Source organism: Phyllostomus discolor, chromosome 13 (assembly GCF_004126475.2).
Source record: "Phyllostomus discolor isolate MPI-MPIP mPhyDis1 chromosome 13, mPhyDis1.pri.v3, whole genome shotgun sequence".
Taxonomy (NCBI): Eukaryota; Metazoa; Chordata; class Mammalia; order Chiroptera; family Phyllostomidae; genus Phyllostomus; species Phyllostomus discolor.
This window is the reverse complement of record NC_040915.2, coordinates 41521339-41549312: the sequence shown is the minus strand read 5'-3', so window position 1 is coordinate 41549312 and position 27974 is coordinate 41521339. Positions and strand designations below refer to the sequence as shown.

Here is a 27974-nt window from a genome sequence, read left to right as displayed (position 1 = left end):
CCACAGAGGTGGCTGCTGGTGACGTGCGCTCTGTCCACACAGGCTTCATGACACGTGTCATTCTCAAAGCCTTCCACTGTGATCACACGGGCACTGCTGTCTTTTTCCCTCTTTTTTAAGATTTTAGTTTATAGAGAGGGGAAGGAGGGAGGAGGAGAGGGAGGAGATCATCAGTTGGTTGGCTCTTGCACGCCCCCAGCTGGAGACCTGGCCCGTAACCCAGGCATGTGCTCTGACCAGGAATTGAACTGGCGACCTTTTGGTCTATAGGCCAGCACTCAGTCCACTGAGCCACACCAGGCAGGACTGCACTGTTGTCTCTGATGCTGACTCACTAGGCCACCTTTTCCATTCACGGGCCGTGTGCTGTGTCATGGCTGCGTAGGGGCCCGTTGTGCAGGGGGTTCCTCCTCTGGTCTTCAGACCGTGGTCAGTGTTCATTTGTCTTGACCACCTGCCCTCTGTGGTGACCCACGCAGGGTCGAACACTAGTCCGACGTCTTTTCCACCACACTTGTCGGCGTGTGGTAAGGAAAAACTCCGGAAACGAAGCTGCCAGGCCAGCAGCTGTGCATGTACCTGCTGGCCGTGCTCGGCCGCCCCCAGAGGGCTGGGCCGCTGTCCACTCCCGCCGACCCCTCCTGCTCCTCACACGTTTGGGCCATTTTACTATGACCAGTCTTTTGACCTTTGTGGGTCGGATGGGTGAATATTAAATCTCTTGCTCCGATAGGGAGTTAATTTTGGTGTGGTCGCTCAGCACCTTTCCCTGTGAATTAACCTTTCGTGGCTCTGTCCCTCTGCAAGCCGGTTCCCTTTGCCCGTGTTGTCTGTCTGGTTCCGTGCTTTGCCTGTCACCGTAGAAGCTTCCTGGAGGCTGAGTAAACCGGCCACGTGCCCGTCGTGTGTGTTGCAAATATTGTCGCTTAGGTTGTCCCTTGTCCTTTGCCTTTTTAAAAAGCTTTTCCTTATACTTGTAAATTTCTAATGAAAAGAAATATTTATCAGTCTTACCTTTTATGGCTTCTGGATATTGGTTCATGCATAGCAAGGTCCCCCTGTTCGAATACTATGAAAACACACATGTTTTTTCTACAACTTCTGTGGTTTTATCTTACATCAAACTGCACCTTTTCTGAAAATTATTCTAGAGCAGTCTAAGCGACCTCGACTTGAAGTGGGTCACCAAGGGGTAGTTTTCCAGCACCCAGGGGTGAATGCAGGAGTCCCTCTCCAGCAGTTAATGCCGACAGCTCAAGGTAAGCCCCAGTGCCAGAACCGGCCCCTGTAGCTCAGAAGGACAGAGAGCAGGGAGGTCTAGGGCCTACGGCAGACGGAGGCGCCCGCAGTCAAGCCGGCGCACTTGGCGCGGCTCCCGAAAGTGGGGTGTTCTCGAGCCTCGGTTAGCACAGCATGGAGACCCCCCCCCACCAGAGGCTAGTTCTTGTCCCTGTCACGAGCCACCCTCGTCCTTGTCCTCGGGCTTCTCTCCGGGCTCCACTCTGCGCTTTTGTGGTTGCTGCCACGGTAGGAGCCCCTGTGGTCATTCGATGCTCTCCTGCTTGGTGCTAACTTGCAGAGGTCCAGCTCCTTCTGTCCTTCTGTATGTGCTCAGTCATAACATCGGATCTGATGCAGCTCAGCTCCCCCGGCAGGGAAGCGTCCCGTGTGCATGTGCGGTGGTTCAGGGGGACGGGTCTGTGACGAGCCCTGGGGGTGACGTCTGGCTCACGGTTGGCACTTCCGAGCTCCCGAGTCAGTACCGGTGGGGCCTTCGCTGTCTTGCAGGAGGGATGCCTCCCGCCCCCCAGGCTGCCCAGCTGGCCGGACAGAAGCAGAGCCAGCAGCAGTACGACCCGTCCACCGGGCCTCCGGTGCAGAACGCCGCCAGCCTGCACACGCCGCCACCGCCGCTGCCTGGCAGGCTGCCCCCGGCTGGCCTCCCAGCCGTGCCCCTGCCGCCCGCACTGCAGTTCCCGCCGCAGCCACCCATGGGGGAGCCACCGACACAGCTGCACGTCCCTGCGAAGGCCCAGCAGCCCAGCGCCCCCCTGCCGACACCCCCCGCCGGCCAGCTGCCTGTGCTTTCGCAGCCCGCACAGCCGGCCCTGCTCAGCCCGGGGCCCGGGAAGGTGCAGATGCAGGCCCCTCTGCCGCCGTCCCAGCCGCAGGTACCCTGGGCCTCGGGCTGCGGGGGGGGAGGGGGCGTGGGTGGAAGGTGCGACGGGAGGGTGCGCACGCTGCTCTCTGCCCACACTCTCCACGGTCGGGTGCCTCAGCGAGAGGTGACTTGTTGGTACAGTGGGTGAGTCCACGGCCACAGTTGTCACTACCGACTCGTCAGAAAAGCTGCACCTGAGCAGGGAGCCGTGCAGAGGGCCTCGTGGCCACTGCCCCACTCGACGTGCCGACCGTGGCGGAGGTTGCAGGGCAAGAGCCTGTGTGACCGGGGCAGAGACGAGGCTGGGGGTGGCGGGGCTGCTCTGAGCCGCCTTCTAGGTGCCCCCCCCCCCGGGCACCCCTCCCCTCCACCAGGCCCTGTGCTCTGCAGACCCCCGTCCAGGGGTCGTAACAACAGCGAGTGTGCGGAGCCGCTCCGGAGGGCCCCTTCACCCCCACCGACAGGGCCTTTCCTGGGCTTTCGGTTGAGCTCTTTCTGGCTTCTTGAGACTCATGGCAGAGCTTGACCTTCTAGAACAGTCAGAGCCACCGACCAGGTGTCAGGTGGTGTGGTGGGCACACGGTCAGCGTTCTCATGCGCCTCCCGCCCGGTGGCCCTGGGAGGCGGGGTCCTCACGGCCCCACTCACCTGCGCAGAAGCCCCCGGCCAGTGAGGCCGTGTGTCGCGGCCCGTGACGAGGCACTGCGACCCGCTGCCCTGGCCGTGCAGGTGCGCGCTGAGGCTGTGTCCCCGAGCTGGGCAGGGCAGGAGCCCACAGGCAGGCAGGCAGGAGGGCAGCCTCTCCTGGCGCCGCCGCCTGCCGGGCCGAGGGACCGGCCAAGAACGTGGCCATCAAGAAGGCTCTCGCAGAACCGGCAGGAACCTGCCCTCTTCAGCGTGGGGCCGGCCGTCCGGCTGTCTGTCCCCAGGGCAGAGAGAGGGAGGGTCCCGGGCTGTAGGCTCCGCAGCCGACCCCAGCAGGAGGCGGTTGCTTCGCACGCAGAGACAAGCCCCACGCTGGGAAATGCGCGGCCTGGGCTGTGAACCTGCTGTGTCTTGCACCTGCCGACCGTGGCCTCCCAGGCTGCGGCAGCACCTGGCCCGCCACACTGCCCGCCGCCCCACTTCCCTCCTGACGGGCTAACCTGCACCTGCAGCGGGGGTGGGCCCCCTTGCTGGGCCTCGGTCCCTGCCCCACGGACGGGGCTCTCTCCTGCCGCCTGCAGGCCACGGGAGGGCTGCTCGGTGCGGCTCGCCCTCCACAGGGAAGGGGCGCGATGAGCCTCTGGTAGTTCTTGATTGGGGTGGCCGGCGCGATGATGGAACTGAACAGTTCGTCAAACACGAGAGAGAGGCTGGGAAAGGCAGGAAGAGGAAAGGTCTGAGACGAGAGGACAGGCACGTGCATGTCTGCGGTGGGGTCCGCGTGGCCGTGCGGGGCGGAGCTCGGCCGGCAGCGTGGGTTGTGCGCTCATGCACGCTGCTCTGGGGAGGGGCCGTCGCTGTCCTCACCTGCCGCTGTTTTCCACCTGCCAGACGGTGACGTCCGCGAGACCACCCGCAGACCCCGTGCAGCCCTGCAGCCGGCCCCCGCCCACCTCCTGCACCTCGTCCGTCGCTCCTGGCAGCGTCTCGGGCCCAGGACCCGCACCCGCACGGGCCTCGCCCGTGAGCAGACCCTCCTCCACAGCCAACAAGTCGCTGTCCCCAGTGACCTCCCGGTCCCCAGGGGCAGCCGTGTCGGCCCCCTCCAAGCCACAGAGCCCGGCTCAGAGTGCGGCCGCGCCCCAGGACGGCTCCCAGGACAAGCTGGCGGAGCAGATGGCACTGGTGAGGGGCTGGCTCCTTCCGGCCTGCGACACGCAGCCTCTCCCCTCTCGGGACACCGCGGCTGGCAGCTGCTCGCCCGGCAGCGAGCACAGGTGGTGTGCTTTGTGGTGGGGGGCACAGCTGACACCGGTCGTGTGCCCTGTGCTGGGGAGGGGAAGTCCTGTGGAGTCTCTCCCGTGCTGCTGTCGTCACCAGCTGTGGAGGGGGGTGCCGGGAGGTGGCGTGTGTCGCAGTCTGGGGGACAGTGCTCAGGGCCCCTGTTTCGGTGAGAGTTGTGGCCCAGCCGATGGCTCTTGCTGCTCGTTGGGGGCCTCGGCAGTCACTCCATTCAGCTTCGTTAGAGGCGCTGCAAGAAGCAGCGAAGCAGGTGGGCCCCGACAGGCCCAGCCCGCCCGTCCCTGGTGGGTCCCTGGCATAGCCAGGAGCGCGGGGCCGGCCTCGTTTGGTGTCCCCGCCTTCCCGGTGGGGCCGCAGCAGATGCCAGGCCTGTGCTTCTTCCCTCGTGAGTGTGAGCATGAGCCTTGGCCGTGGCTCTGGGACGGCAGGCCTGTTGCTTCGGCCTCCGAGGCTCCGGACAGTCGTCTGCCGGCTCCTCCCGACTGCGTGTCCGGGTCTCAGCCTTTGCCGCTGAGACCGCCAGGCAGCAGGTCTCGCAGCGTGGGGTCCGAGGTGGCGGGGTGCGGTGCTCAGCCGCGTGCTGCCCGCCCCTCCCCGCAGGAAAACCAGGTCCACCAGCGGACGGCCGAGCTGAGGAAGGAAGGCCTGTGGTCCCTGAGGCGGCTGCCGAAGCTGCAGGAGGCCCCGCGCCCCCGCGCACACTGGGACTACCTGCTGGAGGAGATGCAGTGGATGGCCACCGACTTCGCCCAGGAGCGGCGGTGGAAGGTGGCTGCGGCCAAGAAGGTGGGTGAGCCGGGCCCTGCCACCGGCAGGGCCCCTGGAAGGTGCTGGGGGCTCACGCCGTGGGCTGCGTGTCTCCCCGCCTAGCCTCGGATGGCCCTCAGGGCGCACGGGGCCGCGTCTCGCTGAGACGGGGTCGTCCCGGGCTGAGCACGCGTGGAAGAGACTCCCGTGCCTTTCTCGGAGTGCGGCGGCGCCGCACCGACTAACACGGGGCCTCCCCACCTCTTCCCTGCCAGCTCGTCAGGACGGTGGCACGTCACCACGAAGAAAAGAAGCTCCGCGAAGAGAGGGGGAAGCGGGAGGAGCAGAACCGATTGCGGCGGATCGCTGCCTCAACTGCCAGAGAAATAGAGTATTTCTGGTCGAATATTGAGCAGGTAAACGTGACCTTTTACCAGGGTCCTGCGACCTAGGCCGTCGGGGCTGGCGGTGAGGCGGAGCCTGCAGTGTCCCCGAGAAGGCTGCTTGAAAGGGGGGGCTCCTGCTCTGCTTCTGGCTACGTGTGGGCCCGCGTGGCTGCTGCCTGTGCTGTGTGTCGGCCGCTGCCCAAGAGACTGTTGCACGGCTCTGGGGCGGGGGTCCCTAAGGGAGCTTCTCTTCAGAGCGGTGGCTCCCACTCCCTCTTCCCAAAATTCGGACCTTGGCACCTGATGGCGCCGGCCAGGCAGGTGCGGTGAGGTAGTGAGTCACTGGGCCCCCCGCCCGCCTGGGAGAGGGGGTTCCCGTCGCCGCACGTCCGAGAGCTGCCTGGCTCACTCCTCAGTCACACGCTTCTGTGTCCCACTCCTGCCTTCAGGTCGTGGAAATAAAACTACAAGTGGAATTAGAAGAGAAAAGAAAGAAGGCCTTACATTTACAGAAAGCTTCCAGGAAAGGTATGACACTTCCGAAAAGCCTCATCTTTCTCCGACTGGGTTTCGTCCCAGCCCTGTGCTCCCCGGGCCTGGCGACACTGGGGCTCCCCCGGGAGGCTGTTTGCCCAGCAGCCGCGCACGACCCCGTGGTGCCCAACGGCCTCGGTGCCACCGCCCTAGTGTGTATTTTCGTCCTTTCGAGATTTGCTGGTTGAGTCAGTTTTGGGCTTGACCAGCTCCGGGGTGCTCCCAGGACTGAGGCCTGAGCCTGCCCCTTTGTCCAGTCCCTGGGCGGGGGGTGGGCTCCCGGCGGCGTGCGCCCCGAGGAGCCCCTGTGAGTGGCCGGGGCACTTCCTTGCCGCACCACGCGGCAGCTGCCAGTGGCAAGGGACGGGCGGAGGGGGCACGACGACCCCCGTTTCACTGGCGAGGAAGCGGAGGTGGAGAGGTGGCCCCTGCCGACGTCACCGAGCTGGGAGACCGATGGGTCCTGCATCTGCCCTCTCCGGACCGGAGACGTCTCTGTGCCGAGGGCTGAGGGCTGCCGGCCGTGCACCGGCCGGGGCGGCTGTGCGGATGGCCCCGCGTGGCTGCCCTGGTCACCCACCGGGGGGTGGGACTCACCGTCTCCTCAGCGGAGGTGTCAGACACCCTCGACGTGTGCGAGGGGTGCCCCCCCGCAGCCATGGTGAGGCGGACCGTGCTCCCTGTCTCTAGGGAAGGACCCGAGGCCCAAGGGACCGGATGCGCTGCCGGAAAGTGCTCTGGTGAGTGCAGGGCCGTCCCCGCTGGGTGCGAGGGGGAGCGGCGTGAGCCGGTCTGTGCGGAGAAGCCCGTTTTCACCTGGAGCCCCTGGAGGTGACAGGCGGTACTCCCTTCCACGGCAGCACCCGCCTGCCCTGGGGGAGCGCGGTTCTCCGTGGCGCTGGGCTCCCGGGGCGCTTCCTGCTCTGCCAGGGCCTGTCCCGGCACCAGAGGCCCGCGGGCGGCAGGCTCGTCTCGGCCCCTGCACCCTCTGAGGGGCGCGTCAGACAGGTTCCGCGGCCGGGCACCCCGGGGCCTGCGGGTCGTGTGTGTGCAGGGCTCGCTCTGTTTCAGGGCTCGGGAGCACCCGGAAGGAAGCGGAAAGCCAGCGTGTCCCTCACTGACGACGAAGGTCTGTCCTGGTGCCCTGTGCTGGCCCCTCTTCGGGGCCCTGAGCTCACGAGCGGGGTGGCCACTCTCAGCGACCATGACCAGGAGTTGCTGGGGCCGTTGCTGGCTGGGCGCCTCAGGGCGGTGGGCTTTGAGCGCTGCCCTGTGGAGCAGGGGGCGCCTGGGGGCGCCTGAGGCTGCGCTCTGTCCCCGGGGGGAGGGGGGCGGGGGGGAGGGCTGTGCCCAGGGGACGGGTGGCTGTAGAGGGCTGCGCTCTGCTGGGCGTGCCGGTGGACGATAGCGGCTGGGACCTGGTGGCCGGGGGTGACGGCAGAGGCACCGTGACCCGTGCCTCTGCACGGGCCCAGCAGGCAGAGGAGCTCCCCGCACCCGTGTTCTGGTCTCAGTGGCTCGCCGTCCGCAGACTCACCCTGGGAAACAGGGTGCGGGGCTGGCGCAGTCCTGGGGCTGGTAGGCTGACGCAGCGCTGGCGTCCGTCTCATGGCCTTGGGGTCCCCATTGCAGTGGAGGATGAGGAGGAGACCATTGAGGAGGAGGAGGCGAACGAAGGGGCTGTGGACCACCAGACGGAGCTGTCTACTCTGGCCAAGGAAGGTGGGCCTCGGGCAGCCTGCAGACGCCCTGGGGCGCGGCGCGGCGGGCGGTGGGGGGGTGGGGGGGCGCGGACCATGCGCTGGTCACGTCTGCGGCTCTGTCCACAGCACCTGTGCCTGTCCTGAGCACGCGGCTGTGTCTGCGTGTGTCAGAGCCTCACCACACGTCCACCGTGGGTCCACCCGCTCGCCTTCTTGCTCGGCACGTCTCTGGGGCCGTGTTCACGGCGCTGTGGGCCGTGGGAACGTGCCGACGCTGCTGCCGGGCAGTGCTCCCTGCCCCTGCCCGCCCGCCGCAGGCGGTCTGCCGGGGCTGTGTCGCCGGCGGCAGCAGACGAGCCGGGCTGCAGGGCGTGTGCGCGCCTGGTCTGCTGGACGGGGCGGTGCCCCGCTCGGGGGCTGGGCTCTGGGGGAGCGGCTGCAGCAGGCCCCGAGTCTCAGGGGTGCGTGGGGCCCACCGACGGCCCGTCTGCCTGTCCCTGCGGGGCCCCTCCCACCTCTGCCCGTTCGGGGTGAGGGCTTCTCTCCGCTCCCGACCTGGGTGCTCCTCGTGCGTCCTGGACTCGGGTTCTGCGGCAGGTGTGTGTGGGGCAGGGACCTTCCCCATGTTCATTCCCTTCGTGGTGCCTCTTGATAAGCAGCTGTTTGTAATTTTAGGGTCGCTGGATTGATTGACCTCCTTTATTTAAAAAACCTCTTTTATCTCTTCACCAGGGGCGTCAAACTCACTCTCACCGGGGGCCACAGCAGCCTTGCGGGTGCCTTCAGAGGCCGAGGGTGACTGTAGGACCGTGTAAGCGGAACTGCCCCTTCACCGGGGGCCAGGGGCTCGGCGTTCGGCCCCTGGAGGGCAGCCGCAAGGCTGAGGTGGCCCCCGGTGAGAGTGCGTCTGGCGCCCTGCTCTGCCTCGTGGGAGTGTCTTCCTGTTCTGGCTGAGACCTTTGTTTCTGTCCTCAGCTGTGTGTCTCACGTCTCAGGAGGTGTTTTTGTCAGTAGTGTGAAATAAGGGTGTAAGTTTTCTTTTTTTTTTTCTCACAAATAGGGAACCCCCTGTCCCAGGGCAGGTGACACGCCCATGTTTCCCCCGACACGCGGTGCCGGCCGCTCAGCAGCTTCCGCGAGTGCTGGGCTCAGGGCCACAGAAACCCCCAGGGGGCTGGTCTCTCTGAGGCTGAGCTCACAGCGCCTGGTGGGAGTCACAGTGTCGTCAGGCGCTTTGCCAGCCCGCGCCCCACGCGCCTGTCCCTGTCGGGTTCATTAGGTTCATCTTCAGGTGCGCCGCACGAGGTCGCGCAGAAGTAGGTCTGCATGTGAGAAATAGCGCGATCGTTAGTAAGTAACAGGAGAGTGAACTCTGTGTTTCACGTACTTGCAACTGTAAACCTGCCTTTGCCCCGCTCTGCAGTTTTGGGGCCGTAGCGCAAGGTGTCTTCTGAAGAGCGGTGTCTCTGGTCGGTGGCCGGTGAGCCCAGCAGAGATGCAGCCGGTTTGCGTCGGCCGGTCTCCCGTCTGACAGCCCTGCCGAACGCTGCGTCTCCAGGGAGAGACGGTTTTCCCCCTGTAGCCCTGCGCCCTGCCGCCCTGCCAGCAGTGGCGTGTGGGCCGCAGGGGCGGGGGACGCCGGGGCTTGTTTTCGACTCGAGAGGGACGCTGTCGGCAGAAGGGCACACGGCGTGGTGGGGGTCCCGTTCGCTGTGCACACCCCGTGCTGCACGTCAGCCCCCGGCCGTGAGGTCGCACCGTTTGTGTCCTTGCAGAACTTTCTGACCACAGCGAGTGTTGCCGTGGTGACTGCTCCAGCACGGCACCCCTGCGTCTGTCAGGGGTCTGGAGCAGCCGGGCCTGGGCCTTCGGATCCCTCTCCTCAGCCTCTGCCCCTGTGGCTGCCCCCAGCCCCCAGGCCTGCGGGCCGGGGCAGGCAAGCCCTGGCTCACGCAGGCTGCCTGTGGGGCATGTGAGCACGCTCGTGTGCTGGTGGCATGGTGGCTGGTCCCCCCAGAGCAAGCCACCCCCTCTCAGTTCACACGCCCTGGACGTCCCCCAGGATGGCCCTGGCCTGTGTGAGAGGGGGCTGCATGGGCCGTGACCAGGGTGGGCAGTGGCCCTGGGGCAGCTGCTGCCGCCCGTGTGATGCCCACTCGGGCGTCCCCGTGCCCCTCAGGGGCCTCGGAGCACCTTCTTCAGGTAGACGCTGTGCATCTTCAGAGAGTTTGGTCCGAGTCTCTAGTGTCCTGTCTGATTGGAGTGTTTTCGCCCTTTGTGCCTCTGGACTCGCTTCCGTGGGGGGAGGGTGCTCTCTGTGCACTCAGCGGGTTGCCGAGCTTGACCGAGTCACCACGTCGGGTCCCCCCTTTCACATCGCTCCTGTGGGTCCTCCCCAGCCACCCAGGAGGCCCGCACATAGATCCCGGCGTTTTGCCCCAAAACAATCAATCAGACACACCACCAGGTGGGAGGAGCCTTGTGGTGACCCCATGGGTGCCCACTGCTGCATCCACCTCACCTCTGCGTCCACCCACCGCTGCGCATCCGAAGCTTCTCAGCCCAGGCTGGCGGCTGTATGGAGTCGAGAGGAGATGGAGCCTCTGGGTTTGGTTGGGGTTAGGTGCACAGTGGGTGCCTTTACTGACACCCTTTTGGTGTGCAACCCTGTGCCGCGTGGTGTTTGGACCACAGGCTTCACTGACATGTGGCACACGGGTGTGAGTGGGGCTGTGTGTGCAGCGTGTGTGCCCAAGTCTGGGTCTAGCTTCCGGTTAGCCCTGGACAGACTCACGGGGCTGGGAGGTAGGAGGTCGGGGACATCCTAAAGCCCCTCAGCGGCCACAGTGGTCCCCGGATGGAGATGCTGCTGCCCTCACCCCTGGGTGTGGAGAGACTGTGGTGGGCAGGGGGCTGCTCGTGTGGTTGGGGACAGGTTCGCACCGCCTGGCTCCCAGAGGTGCCCCAGCCAGCTGGCACTGCGGCTGGGAAGTAGCCGCCTCTCTCCCTGTGTCCCTTCCAGCCGAGCTGCCCCTCATTGACCTGGTGAAGCTGTATGAAGGCGCCTTCCTGCCGGGCTTCCAGTGGCCCCAACCCCAGGCTGACGTTGAGGAGACGAGTGAGGAAGAAGGTCTGTTCTCGTGTCTTCAGAGGATCTAGCCTCCTTGTTTCTTATCGATTGACGATCGATTGATTGGTTTTAGAGCAGGAGAAACACTGAGTTGTGGTCCCACTCCTCTGTGCATGCGTTGGTCGGCTCCTGCGTGGGCCCTGCGGCCTGGGCTCCTCAGGACAGCGCTCCAAGCGTCGGAGCCGCCCGCCGGGCCCAGGGAGCTCAGCTTTAGAGCAGAGCAGCCCCCGAGGAGGGCGCTGGGACGGAGGACGAGCACCTCCCGCCCCCCCTCCCCTCGCCTCCCCTCGCCTCCCCTCCCCTCCCCCTCCCCTCCCCTCCCCTCCGGAGAGAGGGGCAGCGGGGGCGTGTTCCGTACGTGCGTGACTCCCCGTCGAGCAGCCCTCCGTTAGATTCTGCACTTTCTGCGTCTGTTCGCGACGTCGGCACGACCACCGGAGCACGTGACCGCGGTGCGAACTGTCGGTTTTCCCCAGACTCAGAAACGCCAGCCGTTTATGGACCTGGGTTTTTGCCCCGTTCCCCCCGGCTGTGGTGTTTGCTGAACACGCCAGTTTTAGGGGGTCTTACTTTTATCAGAGGTTCCCGACACACAGGCTGCACCGGGCTCTGCTCTCCTCGGTGCCACTCTGCCATTCTGACCGCGAGGGGGGCGGCGGGGGCTGCCAGGACCCCTGTTGCAAGAGGACTAGGGGAGGAGCTGGCGGCGCCCTCACTTGCCTGAAGGGACTTCTAGTTTGTCCGTTCTTGGTGGTGGTGGGGTGGTCGTGAGACCCCGGGGGCCCATAACCCCGTTGGCGACGCCAGCTCCCGATGGGGCAGAACGTTTTCCGGGTTTGCCCGAGGACCTTCCAGGGCGGTCCTGGGCTGGGCGTCTCGTGCGGGTCTGTGCCCAGTTACCCAGGGAGCACCGTTAGGTGTATGAAACGGATCCAGTGAAAAAGTGGTGTTGAATTTTGTATTTGACACATTTTGGTTCTATGGGTTTTTTCCCTTTTAAAAAACGTTAAGTGTGCTCGTGAAACCGTGAAAGCAGCTGCAGGCCCCGCTCTTCCACTGTTCACAGACGTGGAGGACAGCCCGGCTGACCAGGAGGGCCGGAGGGACGTGGTTCTCATCGACTCGCTGTTCATCATGGACCAGTTCAAGGCTGCAGAGAGGATGGGCGTCGGGAAACCTCACACGAAGGACATCGCGGAAGTGACCGCTGCCGCCGAGGCCATCCTGCCCAAGGGCAGCGCGCGCATCAGCACCACGGTGAGGCGCTGGGCTGCGGGGCGGGGCGGGGGTGCCGGCTGCCGGAACAGCAGCGTCGGGCTTCGCCCTCCTGGCACCTGGGGCCCTTTCCCGCGGCTGCCCGCTGTCCTCCGGCAGCTTCTCGTGTGGCTGGCTGGTTGGACCTCACTTGGCAGGGATGCTCGGGGACCGCTCTGAGACGCGCTCGCTGGGCTGTCTGCCACCGCAGGTGAAGCCGGGCGTCCCGCCCCTGCTGTACGGCACCCTCAGGGACTACCAGAAGATCGGCCTGGACTGGCTGGCCAAGCTCTACCGGAAGAGTCTCAACGGCATCCTGGCGGACGAGGCCGGGCTGGGGAAGACCGTGCAGGTCATCGCGTTCTTCGCCCACCTCGCTTGTAACGAAGGTGCGTGCTCGTGGGGGCGGCACGTGTGGCTGAGACCGCGGCGCAGGCCGGCTGTCTGCCCGAGGGAGGGTGGGGCCCGGCCCGTCCTCTCTGTCCCTTTGCCCCAGGCTGTGCGTCAGGGCCCGAGGGGGCAGGTCGCACGAACGAGCAAGAGACTCTTTCCCAGCCAGCACTGGGTGGGAGCCCCACCTGGCTGTGGCCGAGGCGCTGTGACTCCCCGAGCCCTGCCACTCATCCCTGTGTGGGTGGCAGAGCAAGCTGGCGTGAGCCAGTGCCACCGGCCGCCACCCAGGGCCGGTGGGAGGGCATCATCGTTCAGTGTGCCCAGGAGCACGCTGCCCTCGCCCCTGCGGCCCTGCGCTGCCCCTTGGGCTCCGCGTCCACAGCTGCTCTCCTGACACCCCTGCCCCAAGGCTGTGGCTTCCCGGGCCGGCATGCTCTGCTCTGCTCCTTCGGTGTGGGGGTGACGCCCCTTCGGTGTGGGGGTGACGCTGCGCTGAGCAGGGGGCCGTCGAGCAGTGGGCTGCAGACGCCGTCTCCCAGCCTGTCGTGTCCACCTCCCGTCTTGCTCTGTGCTTCCCTTCTCGCACGCCAGCGGAACCTCGTCGTGTGCGTGCTGTTCTGTCGGGTCGGCCAACAAGGGCATCTCGTGTTTTCCCGTGAGCTGGTTCTGGTAGCGCTTAGTTGTCTGTGAGTTTGTTTGAGACAGTTTTGTTGGGTTGTATCGTGACAACTGTCACATCGGCATGCATTTTTAAACTACTTGTCAAAAGTGGTGAATGTTTTTGTAGCCGTTTTAATATTGAACGTGGAAGAAAATGAGCAGCGTTTTTGGCATATTAAGCTTTATTATTTCAAGAGGAGTAAAAATGCAACAAATGCAAAAAAAAGGTTTGTGCCACGTGTGGAGAAGGTGCTGTGACCACGCCAGCGTGTCGTGCTGGAGCGTGCTCACTGGACGGCGCGCCGGGGCTGAGCAGGCAGCACCGCACCGTGCAGGAGACGGCTGACGGACTCCGAAGACCCAAGCCAGGTCACCGGTGAAAAGGAAGCGTGTGTCTCCTGTGGAGAAAACTAAACGGACTTGTCTGGCCAACCCAATAATTAAGAAACCCCAATTTTTTAGAAGAATGAATTGAAACCGGACATCCTGGGGTGGTTTGGGGGTGTTGGCTAGAGGTCAGGAGCCTCTCGAGAGCCAGCATGGTGCACCTGCAGGGGACAGGCCGTGCCTGGGGCCCCCGAGCCCCTGGGCTGCTCCTTCTGAGCATCACTCTTGGTAGACGGGGTTCCTCCCCGTGCTTACAGGGGTTTGCCGTGTTTCTGAGCAAATACATCCATTGTTTGGCAGCTACTCATCCAGCCTCTCTCTGCCGAGTGCCTCCTGAGAGTCAGACTCTTCTCCTGCGGCAGCCAGACGTGGGGACGGGGAGGGGCCGTCTGGGCCCGGGGGCGTGGCGGGCCGGATGCCTGTGCGCCCCGCTGGGCAGCTCCTTGGGTCCTGTGTGGGGGTGTCCACATGCGACACCACGCCGGTGCCCGGACCCCACAGACGCTGTCTGCAGCTGGAGGGCAGACGCTGCGCCTTCCTCCATCCATAGGCAACTGGGGCCCTCACCTTGTCGTCGTGAGAAGCTGCAACGTCCTCAAGTGGGAGCTCGAGCTGAAGCGCTGGTGTCCCGGACTCAAAGCCCTGCTGTACGTGGGCAGCCGCAGGGAGCTCAGGGCCAAGAGACAGGTATGTTAGCTCGAGCATGCGGCAGGGCTTGGTGGGAAACCACCTTGGTTTCTGTGGGAGACAGACCTCAGAGTGGCAAGACGTGCGTCTCAGTGTGTCTGCGGTGAGTGCCAGGACTGAGGTTGTAGGTCCGCAGCCCCACACACCTGCCCGGAGAGGCCCCAGGTGCTTGGGCACGCACGGGAAACCGGGTGCCGCCTGGGTGCCGGCGCGCCCCGTGATGTGTGTGCGAGGGACACTTGCAGTGTGGGGTCAGCTCCCGGGAGCCTCTGGAGCCCCCTTTTCTCCGCCCAGTGGTTCCTGCCGAGGGCTTCTCGGTGAAAGGACGTTTCGGATCACACACGGTCTTCCGCTGAAGACAGGTTCTGGTTCACCCTCACCTGAGGCTGCTGCGTTGAGTAGCACGTGGTGGAGAAGCGGGGCCTCGAGACGCCCGTCCTTGCTGGCTCTGGTCTCCGGCCCCCGCGGGAGGGCTGTGACGCAGGCAGTGCGCTCAGCACACGGCGCCGCCCAGGCCGGTCCGGGCAGCCGGCCGCCCCGCAGGGCGCTCTCTGACAGTCTGGGTCCCACAAACCTCTGCTCGCGCCTGAGCTGCCGCTGCACTTGTCCGCACGAGTGCTCTGGGCTCCTGCAGGAGCGGGCCATAAGAACGCGCTCTCGGCCCTCCTCCGTGCGGAGGTGGCGAGTGACCGGGAAGAGCGAGGAGGGTGGCTGTGGCTGGGAACAGGCGGGCACAGACGGGGGTTAGGGGGGGCCCGGCCGCTGCCCGAGAGGGAGGGCCAGGGCGACGGGCGAGGCCTTGTCTCGTGTTCCCCAGGGGTGGACGGAGCCCAACAGCTTCCACGTCTGCATCACGTCCTACAAGCAGTTCTTCCGGGGCCACGCGGCCTTCTCGCGGGTGCGGTGGCGGTGCCTGGTCATCGACGAGATGCAGCGCGTGAAGGGCCTGAGCGAGCGGCACTGGGAAGCCGTGTTCACCCTGCAGAGGTCTGACGGCACTGCCGGCCCCTCCCCGGGCCCGGGCTGTGGGCGGCGGGTTCACCCGCAGGCACACGCGGCGCTGCTGTGTCCCCCGTCGCCGTGCGTCCAGCCGGGGGCGCTCTCCGGGTGTCCGTTTAGTCGAGCCCCTGTGTTTAAGGCCCCGGACGCACCCGTCAGATCGCCACGCCCCTGAACCCCGGCCCAGCCGCCGTGCCGGGCGCTCAGACGCGGCCTCTGGTCTGTGTGCAGCCAGCAGCGCCTGCTCCTGGTCGACGCGCCGCTGCACAACACCTTCCTGGAGCTGTGGACCGTGGTGCACTTCCTGGTCCCCGGGCTCTCCAGACCCTACCTGCACCCCCCGCTGAAGGCCCCGAGCGAGGAGAGCCAGGACTACTACCACAAAGTGGTCATCCGCCTGCACAGGGTGCGTGTGCGGCCGCGGGGCGCGGGCGGTTGCCCCCCACCCCCCGGAGGCGCGGGGCTCACGGGGTCGTGCCCCTGTGCAGGTGACGCAGCCATTCATCCTGCGGAGGACCAAGAGGGACGTGGAGAAGCAGCTGACGAAGAAGTACGAGCACGTGCTGAAGTGCCGCCTCTCCGGCCGGCAGAAGGCCCTGTACGAGGACGTCGTCCTGCAGCCCGGGTGAGCGCACCGCCCCCCCCCCCCCCGGCCCCCACACCCCTGCTCGGGCGCTCTGCCCACCGGGTGCACCGGGTGCGGCAGGAGCTCCACTCCCGCTTGCGTTCCCCATGGCGGTGGCGGCGGGCAGTGTCCCAGGTCAGACGCATGCGGGAGACCCACAGACGTGGGACCGACAGATGTGGGACTTCGGGCCGGCCGTGGCCGCAGAGGTGGCAGGTGCGAGTCACCGTGGGGCACCTGGGCTGTGGAGGGAGATGCGGTGCAGGGCGGCTGCCCCACCACCAGCTGGATTGTCTCTGTGGGTGACGTGAGGGGGACGTGGGACTGTGGGCCCGTCGTGTGGGAAAGCGTCGGAACGGTGTCTGCGTGGAGAACAGCGTCGTCATCGGCTTTGCTGTGGATTCCGTGTTTTGTAGGGTCCGTTTGGGGAGTTGCAGGGCAGGCTAGGGTAGAAGCACGTGCTGTCGTCGGTACGGGTTCCTAGTCCTTCCCCTGACAGCGTCCCCCCGGGACAGACGTCCCTCCTGAGCCTTGTAGACACCCCCCGCCCCCGCCGTGTGTGCACACCGGTATGTGCACAGGGAAAGGGCAGGACTCTCCAAGTCGGGCGTCAGCCACGTGTTTCAGCGGGTCCTAATGGCACTTGGTGAGGAGTCGTCTCGGCGGCAAGGACAGCGGCTCATGCGGCGGTTGGGACCGGCACCAGGGTGCCCGGGCCCTCACTCCCCAGGGGTGCACTGGGGCGTGGGGCTGCTGTGCACTGGGGGAGATGATGCCACCCGCTCATTGGCTCCGGGACTCCCTGTGTGGCTGCAGGAGAGGCCCCTGAGTCTGGGGCCCTGCTTCTGCCCTGGGCTCTCCAGCCGCCCGCCCGCCGGCCCCTCTGCTCGACACCTGCCCCTGCTCTGTCACTGCCTGGCACCCCTCCTCCCTGCCCTCCACGCACGGTCTCTGCTCCCGAGTCTGCGGACCGGCCTCCGCTCCACCCTCCGAAGCTCCTCTGGCCTGCGCCTCGGCCCCTCCCCCTCCCCCTCCCGCAGGTCTTTGTGGGGGGCGCCTCGTCCCACCCCAAGCCGGGATGAGGGGACCCTCTGCAGGGTGCGCTCACGCCTGCCCCTGCCGTGCTCTTCCTGTCCTGGGCCGGGGGCCCCATCCCGGCTGTCCCCGCTGGGCCGGCACACACCCCTGCTCTGCATGGGGTGCCCCCCGCCCCGCCCCAGTCCGGCGGCGCGGTCAGTGGGTGCGTCGTCCCGGACACCGAAAGGCTGTGGGTTTGGTCCCCGGTCGGAGCCCTCGCTCAGGCTGCAAGTTCAGTCCCCAGCCAGGACGCGTGTGGGGGGCAGCCAGCCGACTGACGGACCTTTCTTTCTGTCTGAGATCAGTGAGCACGTCCTCGGAGAGGATTTTAAAGAACGCCCCCTTCCAATCTGCGCGGGGGCCTGGGGAGCTGTGCCCGCTGTGACCCACACCCCGGCTCTCGGGCTCTCTGTCCCGTCTCGCAGGGACAGGGACGAGGCCCGAGGGCCCCCGAGCCGCTGGGCGGGCGTCAGGACGTGCCCGAGCACGCCAGGGTGGCGCGCAGGCGGCGGCGGCCGTGCGGGGCTCAGAGCCGCGGGGCACGGAGCAGGCGCTGAGCACGCATGTCTCCCGCGGCAGGACCCAGGAGGCGCTGAAGGGCGGGCGCTTCGTGGACGTGCTGAGCATCCTGCTGCGGCTGCAGCGCATCTGCAACCACCCCGGGCTGGTGGAGCCCCGGCCCCCGCAGTCCTCGTTTGCCGCCGGGCCGCTGCAGCTCCGCTCCGCCTCCCTCGTCCTGAAGGCCCTCGACAGGGACGCCTGGAAGGTGAGGAGGCCCCGGGGGTGGGGGGGCAGCTTCAAGGCGGCGGGGGGGGGGGGGGGGGGGGCTGTCCGCCTCCGGCGCTGACGGCGGGCCGGCTTTCCTCGCACGGGGTGCGCGGCCGGGCTCTGCGGCACGGGGCAGCGTGTGTGCGGCGGGAACTGGTCGCAGCTGCGTGGATGCCGGCTTGGCACACGGGCGGGTGGTGCTGCGGCACAGGCTCTGGGGCCTGGGAGCCCACTCGGTGTCCGGGGCGAGCTGCTGCAGGCTCAGGTCGGGGACCGGCCAGGGACTCTGCAGCCCCGGCGCCCCTGTCCCCTGCCCGGGGGGCTTCGAGGTGTGACCTGTGAGTGTGCAGTGGCCGGAGGGCCCGGGGACAGCAGGTGCACTGGGAGCGGGCCAGCCTGCCACTGCCACCGCTGCGGTCACTGCTCAGACGGGGACACGGCCCTCCGAGGGTTGCAGGACAGCGCGGCCGTGGACAGCACGGGTGCCTCCGACTGCTGCCCTCAGCGCGGCGTGGGAGGCCCGGCCCCCCCCAGCTGCACTGCCCGTCTCGCTGTGTCTGAGGTCGCCCCCGCCCTGGACACGGCCCCCTGCGGTGTGCGGCGTGCCCACCTCCCCGCACTCCCACGGCTGCGCAGCCGTCCCCGCGCCCGAGAGCACGGCGCCCCCGGGGAACGGCACGCCTGCTGGCTGCCACCGCTGTGCCCCCTGCGGCTTCTCCCCTCAGCCCTCTCGGCGGACTCCCTGCTCCGTGCAGGTCGCACGTCCGCGCGGATGTGGCCGGCAGCTCATGCCCTCGGCCCTCGGCGTGAGCACCCCAGGGCCCGTCACGTGCTGGTGGGCCTCCCCTCTCTGAAGGCTGCGTGGTTGCCCTGTGGGCACTCCCCCGTCCTGTTTGTTCGCTCAGCAGCCGGATGCTTGGGTTGCTTCCATGTGCGCGCCGTTGTCACGCTGCCCCGGGCACTCGTGCCCCGGTCTCTCGTGGACTTGGGGGGGGGTTTCCTCAGGCACACGCTGAGGCCTGGAAGTGTGGGCCGTGTGCTGACCGACTGGTGTACTGCCCACTATACCTTCTCCCTCCTGCCGGTGTGTATGGGTGGGAGGAGCCACGTTCCCTGTGCACCCGCCCACCCCCGCTGTCCTCCCTCCTCAGCTCTCGCTGCCCTGTGGGGGTGCAAGTGTGCCCTCGTCGCTGAAGCTGAGAGGAGCCCAGGCGGGGTGGTCCTCGGGGTCCCCAGCTGGGGGTGCGTGCCATGTGTGCTCCCCAAGGAAGGAGCGTCCCCAGGGCTCTGCTGCTGGTGTGGGGCGCGCGACAGGCCGCACGCCCGCCCCAGCGCTCGAGTCTCCCCAGGGTCTCCCCAGCCCCTTTCTCTGGACGAGGCCTGGCAGCCCCGTGCCCCCAGACCGCCCTCTCCCCTCTCGGCCCCGTCGGCCTCTGGGTGCTGCTTCCTCCACTTCCACGGCCACTCCGGGTGACCGAGTGCCATCGTTTGTGTCTCAGAGTCGGGGAAACTGAGGCACGCTGAGCCCCAGAGCGGGCTCGGTCGGCGAGGGCCTCAGGAGCACGTCTCGGCAGACGGCCCGGCCGTCCTGTTTGTGAACCTCCGGGGTCCTCGGTCCCGGGCTCTCGCCCCGCCTCGTGCAGCTCCGCCTTCTCTCCCTGCCCAGGAGACCGACCTCTCGATCTTCGACCTCGTGGGCCTCGAGGACAAGATGACCCGCCACGAGGCCGAGTGGCTGCGCAAGAAGAAGGTGACGCGGAAGCTCATCGAGGAGCTCTTCACCGCGCCGCCCCCGCCGGGCAGGCCGCCGGCCGTCAGGCTGAGGCCCAGCAGGTGAGGGCTGCGGGCAGCCCGGGCGGTGGGCCCCGTGGGTGGGTCGTGGGGGAGGCCCCGGACCAGGTCCGTGTTCCCCTGGAGACGCTGGCTCCGGGGCCGTGGGAAGGCAGGCTCGCCACTGCCCAGACGTCCTCGTGTGAGCGCGAGTGTGGGCCTCCGCACTCGCCCGCCTGCGGAGGGGCCGTCACCGTCTCCGAGAAGCACTGGGGCTGGGGGGGCTCTGGGGTGGGGGGGCTCTGTGTGGGGCCAGGCGGCCAGGCAGCTGTCATGGCCAGCTGTCCATCCGAGGGGCGAGGACGGAGTGGGCGGAGCGGGGGCAGTGCCGGGCCTGAGGCGGGCGGAGCACTGCACCCTGACTCGGCGGGAGGAGCACCTGCGAGGACATGAGGCTGCGACGTGGTGGCAGACGACCCGTCTGACTGACGCAGGCGCAGCCCGAGGGGCTCAGGAGGGGCCAGTCTGGCGGCTGGAGACAGCCAGAGGCGTAGGCTGGGGGAGGCGAGGGGGAAGAGGGAAGGGAAGGGTTTCAGAGACACGGCAGGCCCACAGCCCCCGGGCACGCGCAGCTGCGACAGCTGTGCCCTCGGGCGGCCGCCCCCGGCTGTCCCTGCCTGCAGCGCCGTGTGGCTCGGCGTCCTGCACCGCGGGTTCCCCGTGAGCCCTGGCCACACAGACAGAACCCAACCGTGGCAGCTGTGGTGGGGTGCTGTCCTACAGGGTGGCCCTCTGTGGTGGGAGGGGCGCTGCCACCGTGTCTGCCCTTTCTGCCTGTCACCCGTGCTGCCTTGTCACCGGATGGTGCCGTTGACCTTCGCCCCCCGTACCCCTGCTGGTGGACACCGTCCGATGCCACTTCCCAGTCCACGCTGACGGGGACTCTGCTGAGTGAAAGTCACACCCCCACCACACAGGGACGGGGCACTGTTTTTAGGGACCGAGTGTCTCCGGCACCACCCGGGGCCCTGCCCACCTTACCCAGGACCCGGAGGGGCAGCCCCCGCAGCCCGGGCCTGCTCCTCAGTGACACCGGATCTTCGTGCCCGCGCGTGCGCGTAGGTTGTTTCAGCCTGTGCCGTATGGCCAGAAGCCGGAGGGCCGCATGGTGGCCTTCCCCAGCACACACCCGCCCCGGACAGCCACCTCCGCTGCGGCCACCGCCACGCCACAGGGCCACGTCCGAGGACGGCCACCGGTCGCCACATTCTCTGCGAACCCAGACTCCAAAGGTGCGTCTTGTGGGGGGCTGTGCTCGCACCTCGGAGGGGCTCCCTGCCCTTCTGACGTGGAGCCTCGCTCTGGCTTCACCCAGGAGACACGTGCAGCCCTTGGACGAGCATGAGGCTGTTCAGAATTGCTTTAAAGTGGGTTTCCACACGAGGCAGCGCACTCTGAGGGGGCCGGGCTGGGAGTGGCAGTGAGGGTGCTCCTGGGGCGGGCACGCTCACACGTGGGGCTCGGCTCCGGGGCTCCCGGCCGGGCTGCTGCCCGGGGCTGCGCCCCGCTCTGCCGTCACCGCGGAAGAGGAGGGCGGGCGGGGTGGCGGCGGGGTGGCGAGGGAATGCTGTAGCCGGTCGGCGCGTCCCTGGGGCCGCGAGCCTGGCAGCGCGTGGCCGTCCAGAGCCACCTGGGGCGAGTGCTCCTGCTGCAGCCGGGCAGCCCGGTGTGCACCTGGCGTGTGGTCAGGACGGGCTCTGGGGGACGCCGCGGTTCACACGGCTGACGTCTAACGCCCGTTGGCCGCAGGAGCGTGCCGCACGGTCTGCGGAGTCGCTCCACGTGAGAACAGGTAGCCCGCGGTGGAAAGTGGTGCCCGTCTCACGCTGGGGACCCCGCTGGCCCCCGCCCCCTCGGCAGAGCTTCTCGTTTGAGGACAGCGTGAGATGCTCGTTTTATGTCTTTGAAGTTGACCTGAGTCAACTCGGGTTTGGAAACTGCGTTGACTCAGACCCTCTAACAGCTCTGCACAAACCGCCCTTGTCGATTGCAGCGGCCGCAGCCCCGTTGCAGACCTCTCAGGCTCCCACCGGCGCTCCGAGACCCCAGGCCGCCCCGACCTGCAGCGCAGCTCCTGGCCCGGCCCATCCTGTGAAACTGCGGGCTCAGACCGCTGCCCAGGCGTCCGCCCTGGGCCCGCCCCAGCCCCAGCCCCAGGCCCCCTCGCACCCGGCCGGGCAGAGCACGCTGCCCCAGGGGCTACTGCTCACCTCGCAGGCCCAGGCGCGCCTGCCCAGTAAGTGGCCTCGCCTCTCCGGGCGCTTCTGCCCCCTTCCCCCAGGAAGCCGTGCTCGGGCCAGCGGTATCCAGGGCCTTGCTGTCCACTCCTGTCCCCCGTGCCGGGCGCTGTCTTTGCCGTGCTGTCCTCTCTGGCCTTCAGTCTCCACGGCCCGTGCCCAGGGCCCGTCCCTTCTCTGTCCTTTCGCCCGACCCTGTGCGTCAGCTCTGCTTCCGCCGCGCTCACGCTCCGCACTGTGTGCTCACGACTGCGCCTCCCTTTCCATCAGCCGGGCTCCGGGCCAGCGGCGCCGTGGCCCTCGGGGAGTGGGCGGGCACGGCGAGGGCAGGGCACCTCTTTGCCAGCCGTGGGGGTGAGCGTTCAGTTTCCGAAAACCGTGATTTCCTCTGTGCCTCTCACTGTTACCAGGCTTAACCCTGGGACGACTCACTGCTCAGTGGGGACGTTTCGTAACGAGTCGGTCGGTGGCTAAAACGTCACACGCTCATTGGCTGTTTCAGCAGAGCTTCTCGTTGTGACCAGTGTGGTTAGCGTATTTCCAGATCTCACTCGGACCCTGTTGGTTCTGCTGTGGAAAGTGCCCAAGCTGATGGCACGGGCTGCACCGTGTCTCAGGTGCCGCCTCACACACACGTGTGTGGCGTGACGGGCTGTGTGTGGAGGCCTCAGGAGAGGGTGAGGGAGGCACGGGGTCCCTGGGGCCCCCCACGCTCACGCTGGCCGTCTGGGCTCTCTGGGCTCACACCTGTCGCTCACGGGCAGCCTCTGCCGGGTCACTGCAGGACGCGCCGCCTGGCCTGGGGCGGGCCTCCGCGGCTGTGCCCCCGGAGCTGCGCCGGCGGCTGGAGACCGTGAGGGCAGGCAGCGGGCGCCCTCTGCGTGCCGATCTGGCGTCTCCCTTTTCCGTCTCCCGCCCACGTGCACGGTTTCTGTGCACAAGGGGCCCGGGTGGTGTTCTCTCCTCCTCTCCCGCTTGTGGTCTGTCTTCTGCATCTCGCCTCTAACGACTCTCACGTGGAGTTTCCTGGGAGCAGCATTTGGGCTCAGTTGTCAACCACCGGGGGAAACGTCTCTAATCCTCTGTAAACACAGCCTTTTTGAGATGTGTGTGACTCCGAGTTCAGTTCTCAAAAACAAGCTCTAAGCGATGTGAGGTTCCTCACTTCCCGACAGTGAGCCTGCAGGTGGGACCCTGCGGGCTGGCCCGGGCGGTGTGAGTGTCCACGTCTCAGAGCCGTGTCCGAGCTGCGTTCACGGACTCGGGCGCTGAGCAGGCTGGGGGTGCCGTGCTGCTCTGGCTGCCCGCGACCTCCGAAGCAGAGGCTGATGCGAGGGTCTTCGGGGCGTGCCCCAGACAGACTCCTGCCGACCCCGATGTCCGCTGCTCACGCGCTGGTCGGAGGGCAGAGGGCAGAGGGCGGTGTCCCTGCGTAGTTCGGTCAGTCGAGTTGCAGTCCGATGTCTGAGATCTCTGCCAGCTGTGGCTGTGGAAGCTAACCACTCAAGTCCGACGTGAACTCTCTCTCTCGCGACAGTAGTTGTTTTCTGAAAGCGGCGGCGGCTCAGTCGTTCCATGACGCACAGCTGTCGGCGACACGGTGGCACGTCTCCCACAGGCGTGTTACCTCCCTTCCTCTGTGTCCCCGCAGGTGGCGAGGTGGTCAAAATAGCGCAGCTGGCTTCGCTCGCAGGACCACCGAGTCGAGTTGCCCAGCCGGAGACCCCAGTGACGCTGCAGTTCCAGGGAAACAAGTTCACCCTGTCACACAGCCAGCTGCGGCAGCTCACGGCCGGCCAGCCCCTGCAGCTGCAAGGTGAGAGGCCGCCGCGCCTCGTCCCAGTGGGGCCCGCGCCGTGGACCGCACGCAGCTGCCGGCCGCTCCTCTCTGTGCTGACTTTCAGCTCGGGTGCCTCCCTGTAAATGCCACGGTGAACTTGACCTCAGAGGGTGTGACCTCAGAGGGTGCTGGGAGGACCAGGGGGTAGTGGGCGTGTCACCTGACTGCCCCTCCTCAACACGTGCTCAGTAAGTGGCAGTCATGTCTAAAAGCTTGCCCTTTGACAGAAGTCCCCTATTCTCAAAATCAAAACAGAAGCATCTGCTACTTTCAAACTTTGCTGTCAAGTGACTTGTCCTAAAAACCCAGCAGACGGACAGTTTACGTGGGAGAAACCGGGGTCTCACACACGTTCAGGTGACTCGAGAGCAGAGCCTCCAGGCCCATGGCCAAGGGTGGTGAGTCCATGGAGCAGCCGCTCTCTGAAGAAAGGGGTGCAGTTTGAGTGGCACGCTCAAATCAGTCCCCGCTGACCACGTGGCCACAGTCCAGTTATTTGTGTCCGTTTCAGCTGCAGGCTTGGATTCTAGGGTGGTGTCGGCAGCAGCCCCCTGGCCCCGCCCCCAGCAGTGTGCATGGGGCGAGCTGTTCCCGGCGCTGGTCAGGGTAGAAGGTCGCTGCAGGGTTCCCGTCGGCGGAGGGCAGGCCCGGGAAGCCCGCAGCAGAGTCTGTGCCGTGGGTTTAGTGCCGTGACCGCCCCCCGCCAGGTGGTCTCTGGGAGAAGGAGCGAGGCCTGGGCTGCCGTGCCCGGTGCTCTCCAGCTCCCGGAGCTTGTGAGGGCCGAGCCAGGGAGGCGGAGAGACGCCCCACACTGGAGGTCAAAGTGGTCAGCTTCTCCCGCAGAGCTGCAGCGTTTGGGCTGAAAACCAAGACTTTAGATATTTCTCCCACCCAGCTGACGGGCGTGACCTGGGCGCTGGGACCTTCCGCCTGCGACTTGGGCCCCACACGGACGTGACAGAGCCCGAGCGGGTGCCCGTCGCACTGACGTCAGGAGTTTCTAGGGAGCGACGAGCTTTTTTTGGACATTAAGAAACGTGACATTGTTCCTTAGCCGTACAGTCATTGTGAAGACAGTGTCTTCATTTTTCTCCAAGTAACTGAGCGTTGGGGTAAAGTCGGCTTTGCATTCCCGAGGGGTGGCCTCGTCTGCCTCCGCCCCCGAGGAGGGGCACGCCCCGGGGGCACACCGCTGAGACTCCCCGGCACCCGTGTGCTTGCAGGCAGCGTCCTCCAGATCGTGTCCGCGCCCGGGCAGCCCTACCTGCGCCCTCCAGGCCCTGTGGTGATGCAGACCGTTCCCCAGGCAGGCGCCCTGAGTGCCCTGGGCAGCAAGCCCCCAGCCGGGGGCCCGGGCCCTGCCCCCGTGACCCCGCCAGGTAGAGTACCCCGGGCAGGGGTCAGACCAGCTGCGGTGCTCCCTCCCGGCTCCATGGGCCCAGAAGGTATCGGGGGGGTGGGGGGGCCTCAGAGCCTGAAAGCCCCGCTGCGGCCACGGCCGCTTGGCTTGTTCCCTTTCTCTCCTGCTCCCGGAGTCACTGGCCATCGCCAGCCTCTGCCCACCTTAGGTGTCGGTTTCGGTGCTAGGACTCCCCCGGGGCAGGCAGTGAGGCAGGCCTTAGCCCTCCTCCCTCTGGCCTGGCCCGTGCTGCCTCTTGCCCTGTCCATGGCCAGCTCCCCGGCCACGCTTCGGCCTCACCCCCGCAGCCCTGCTGCCGTGCGGGGAGCTGAGTGTGAGTCCAGCTGTGCGACATCCTAGAAAAGACAGAAGGCAGAAAGCGTGTCGCTGCTTGCCGGCTCCAAAGACATGGGTGTGCCGGACCCCAGGGGGCCCATCTGTGGAGTCCCCGCGACGCAGGCCTCCCTGGTGCCGGGCGGGCGTGCGGGTCTCGGGGCAGGCAGTGCCGAGCAGCTGTGTGCGGCCAGAAGCCAGCCGTTCACGGTGCAGGCTCACGGCCGGGACAGCTGCCTTTCGGCTGTCCCTGGGCCGAGGAGCTGGCCGGGGTCCCACAGTCCGTTTAACGATGGCCTCTGTGGCTTCCCCCGGGGGGAGGCGGCGTGGGAGCTTGGGGGGCCCATGTTCTCAGGTGTTACCCCCTCCCTGAACCCCCTGGCTCCCCTCTGCTGGGCCCTCCTGCCTCAGGCCACTGTGAGCTGGCCCCTGGGCACAGGTCTGCCAGGCAGCATGGCCCTGGCTGCTCCCCGGGCCGCCCTGTGCTGCCCTGGAGGGCAGTGCTGACCCCTGGCCCTTGGGGCCTGACGGCCACGAGGACGGCCCTGACTGTGGTGCCCATGGGCACTGGCCTCAGGGAAGAGGCGGACTGGTGCCTTGGCCCAGGGTGGCTGGAGGGCAGGGGCGCTGCACTGCTGGTGCTGACCAGTCCCAGCCTGAGTGTGCCCGTCCGGACCTGCACCGGCGGGCAGCGGTGCTGACCCCGAGCGCCCACCGTGGAGGGGGCGGGTCTGTGGGGCGGCTGAGGGCCGACGCCGCGTTGCCAGCCGTGGTTTTGATTTGCAGTCGGCGTGCCCGGCCGAGTGGCAGTGCACCCCCTGACCGCGGGAGAACCCGGGATGGCCTCCAAACCAGCCTCGCCCCTCGGGGGGCCGACCCAGGTGCGGGCAGCGCGGGGAGCCCCCGGCTCAGGGAACCCCCCCCCCCCCCCACACACACACACACCTCGGCAGCACGTCTCTGCAGGCCGCCAGCCTGGGAACGCTCTTCCTCCTCGTGACCGTTCTCTGTCGTCCTCCATCACAGTCGTCCCCGTCTCCCCCCCCCCCCCCCCCGCACTGTTGCCCGTGTCATGGGCCACTCGCCCGTGTGCCCTGATGAGTCCCCTGAGAGTCCTTCCCCGGTGAGACGCAGCCGGGCTCCTCACACACTGTCACGCTCTCCTGCCCACCCCCAGGCGCACGAAGCGCTCACTGCCTCGATTCACTTCGCCTGCCTTCTCGCTGCTTCCTGCCCCTGGGTCTTGTGGAGCAGGCCCTGCCCGGGGCTGCGCTCTGCCCAGTGGGGCCCACCCAGGGGCCCTCAGGACCCTGGCAGGCAGGCTGCCCACGGGCCTGCGGGTTCTCAGGGGCCGTCTCGTCACTGTCTGGCGCAGGAGGAGAAGGCCCGGCTGCTGAGGGAGCGGCTGGACCAGATCTACGCCGTCAACGAGCGGCGCTGCTTCCGGGCGCCTGTCTACGGCGCGGACCTGCTGGGGGCCTGCTCCCTGGCCTGCAGAGAGCGGGCCCCGGGGCCCAGGGCACCGGCGAACAGGCGCGGGGCGGCGGCCGGGCCCGCGAGCGGCTGCGCGTCCCCCTCGGAAGGCCAGAAGCACCTGACTCTGACGCTGACGCAGCGCCGAGAGTCCCTCCAGGACGTCATCGACAGGTGAGCCCCTGAGCTCGCCTGTCCGCCCCTCCCCCCCGACCCCGGCAACCCCTGCTCTTCGGCCTTTCCCACCGTTGGGCCTTTCCTGGGATGCGCCCTGAGGTTGGCTGGGGCCACGCAGCCTCTGAGACGGCCCTTTCCCTGCGGGAGGTGCAGGTGGGGCTCCTCACCTTCTCGTGCCTCCGTAGCCCATTTCTCGTTAGCTGAGGGGCACTCCGCAGTCCGGGCGGGCCCCGGCTCGCCTCGCTCCGCCTGCTGGAGGACGCCTTGCTGGCTCCAGGCCCTGGCGGTCGGGCACGGCGCCGCCCCGACGTGTGCGCGGGCGTTCGTGCGGGCATGCATCTCCCGCTCCTCTGCGTGCACGCCCACGGAGCGGCCCTGCCGGACCGCGCGGTGAGAGTGCGTTTGGGTTTGGGTGTGCGCGGGACAAGCCGGCCGCCTTCCTGAGCAGCTGCCCACCTGCTCCCTCCAGCAGCGAGGGGGGGCTCCGGCCTCCCCCCAGCCTCCCCGCGCTCCGCGAGGCCCGTGCTGGCGCCTGGCCGTTTGACAGGTGTGCGCTGGCGTCTCGTGGCTCACTCTGGGCTTCTTCCTGACGGCAGTGTGACGGGGAGCGCCTGTGCACTGGCTCTTCTGCGTCCGCACACCGTCCCTGGGGAGCGGCCCGTCCAGGTCTTCGGGCCGGTTCTTAATCAGGTGGTTCTCTTCCTGTCGGGTCTTACGGGTCCTTTGCACACGCGGGACAACGGTCCTTTACTGGGTGCGTCCTGGCAGATATTTTGTTTCCGTCTGTGGCTTTTGTTCTCATTCTCTCGACAGCAGCCTTTGCAGAACAGAAGCTTTTAATCTTAACGAAGTCCAGCTTATCGATTCTTTCTTTCACGGACTGTGTCTTTGGCGTTGTATCTGAAGAGTCGCCGCCCAACCCAGGGTCATCCAGGCTTTCTTGAATGTTCCATCCTTGTGCAGTTTCTGTTTAGGCCTGGGACCCACGGGAGTCAGTGTGTGGGATGGTGCGGGGTCTGTTCGAGGGCCCGTGGTTTGCATGTGACGTCCGGTGCCAGCACCGTTGGCTGAGAAGACCCCTTCTCTGTCGCAGCGTCAGTTGAGCGCCTCTGCCGAGGGTCAGCTGGCCGTGATTAGGGGGGTCAGTTTCCGAGCTCCCTGCTCGTCCTCCATCGGTGCCGCTGTGTCCCCGCCCCTGTGTCCTCGTGGTCGGGGCCGTGGAGTCGG

The 27974-nt window shown here is 67.1% G+C and overlaps 1 protein-coding gene across 6 annotated transcripts in view; it reads left to right on the top strand.

Moving 5' to 3' along the window:
* The window catches only part of EP400 (E1A binding protein p400), a 73102-nt gene that overhangs the window by 24572 nt on the left and 20556 nt on the right, over window positions 1-27974 (top strand). For 4 of the 6 annotated variants that reach the window (XM_036014421.1, XM_036014420.1, XM_036014423.1 and 1 more), the window contains 23 exons: window positions 1789-2171; window positions 3698-3991; window positions 4709-4894; window positions 5131-5271; window positions 5691-5769; window positions 6466-6515; window positions 6847-6904; window positions 7408-7497; window positions 10501-10608; window positions 11675-11865; window positions 12074-12251; window positions 13853-13989; window positions 14807-14976; window positions 15220-15394; window positions 15477-15613; window positions 17270-17456; window positions 19125-19291; window positions 20351-20520; window positions 21282-21524; window positions 23177-23341; window positions 24589-24744; window positions 25884-25978; window positions 26473-26744. In XM_036014421.1, coding sequence (XP_035870314.1) covers window positions 1789-2171; window positions 3698-3991; window positions 4709-4894; window positions 5131-5271; window positions 5691-5769; window positions 6466-6515; window positions 6847-6904; window positions 7408-7497; window positions 10501-10608; window positions 11675-11865; window positions 12074-12251; window positions 13853-13989; window positions 14807-14976; window positions 15220-15394; window positions 15477-15613; window positions 17270-17456; window positions 19125-19291; window positions 20351-20520; window positions 21282-21524; window positions 23177-23341; window positions 24589-24744; window positions 25884-25978; window positions 26473-26744 — 3832 coding nt within the window. Of the gene's footprint in view, window positions 1-1151; window positions 1260-1788; window positions 2172-3697; window positions 3992-4708; window positions 4895-5130; window positions 5272-5690; window positions 5770-6465; window positions 6516-6846; window positions 6905-7407; window positions 7498-10500; window positions 10609-11674; window positions 11866-12073; window positions 12252-13852; window positions 13990-14806; window positions 14977-15219; window positions 15395-15476; window positions 15614-17269; window positions 17457-19124; window positions 19292-20350; window positions 20521-21281; window positions 21525-23176; window positions 23342-24588; window positions 24745-25883; window positions 25979-26472; window positions 26745-27974 lie in introns of all 6 variants that reach the window. The other 2 variants (XM_036014419.1, XM_036014424.1) reach the window with 2 other exon arrangements.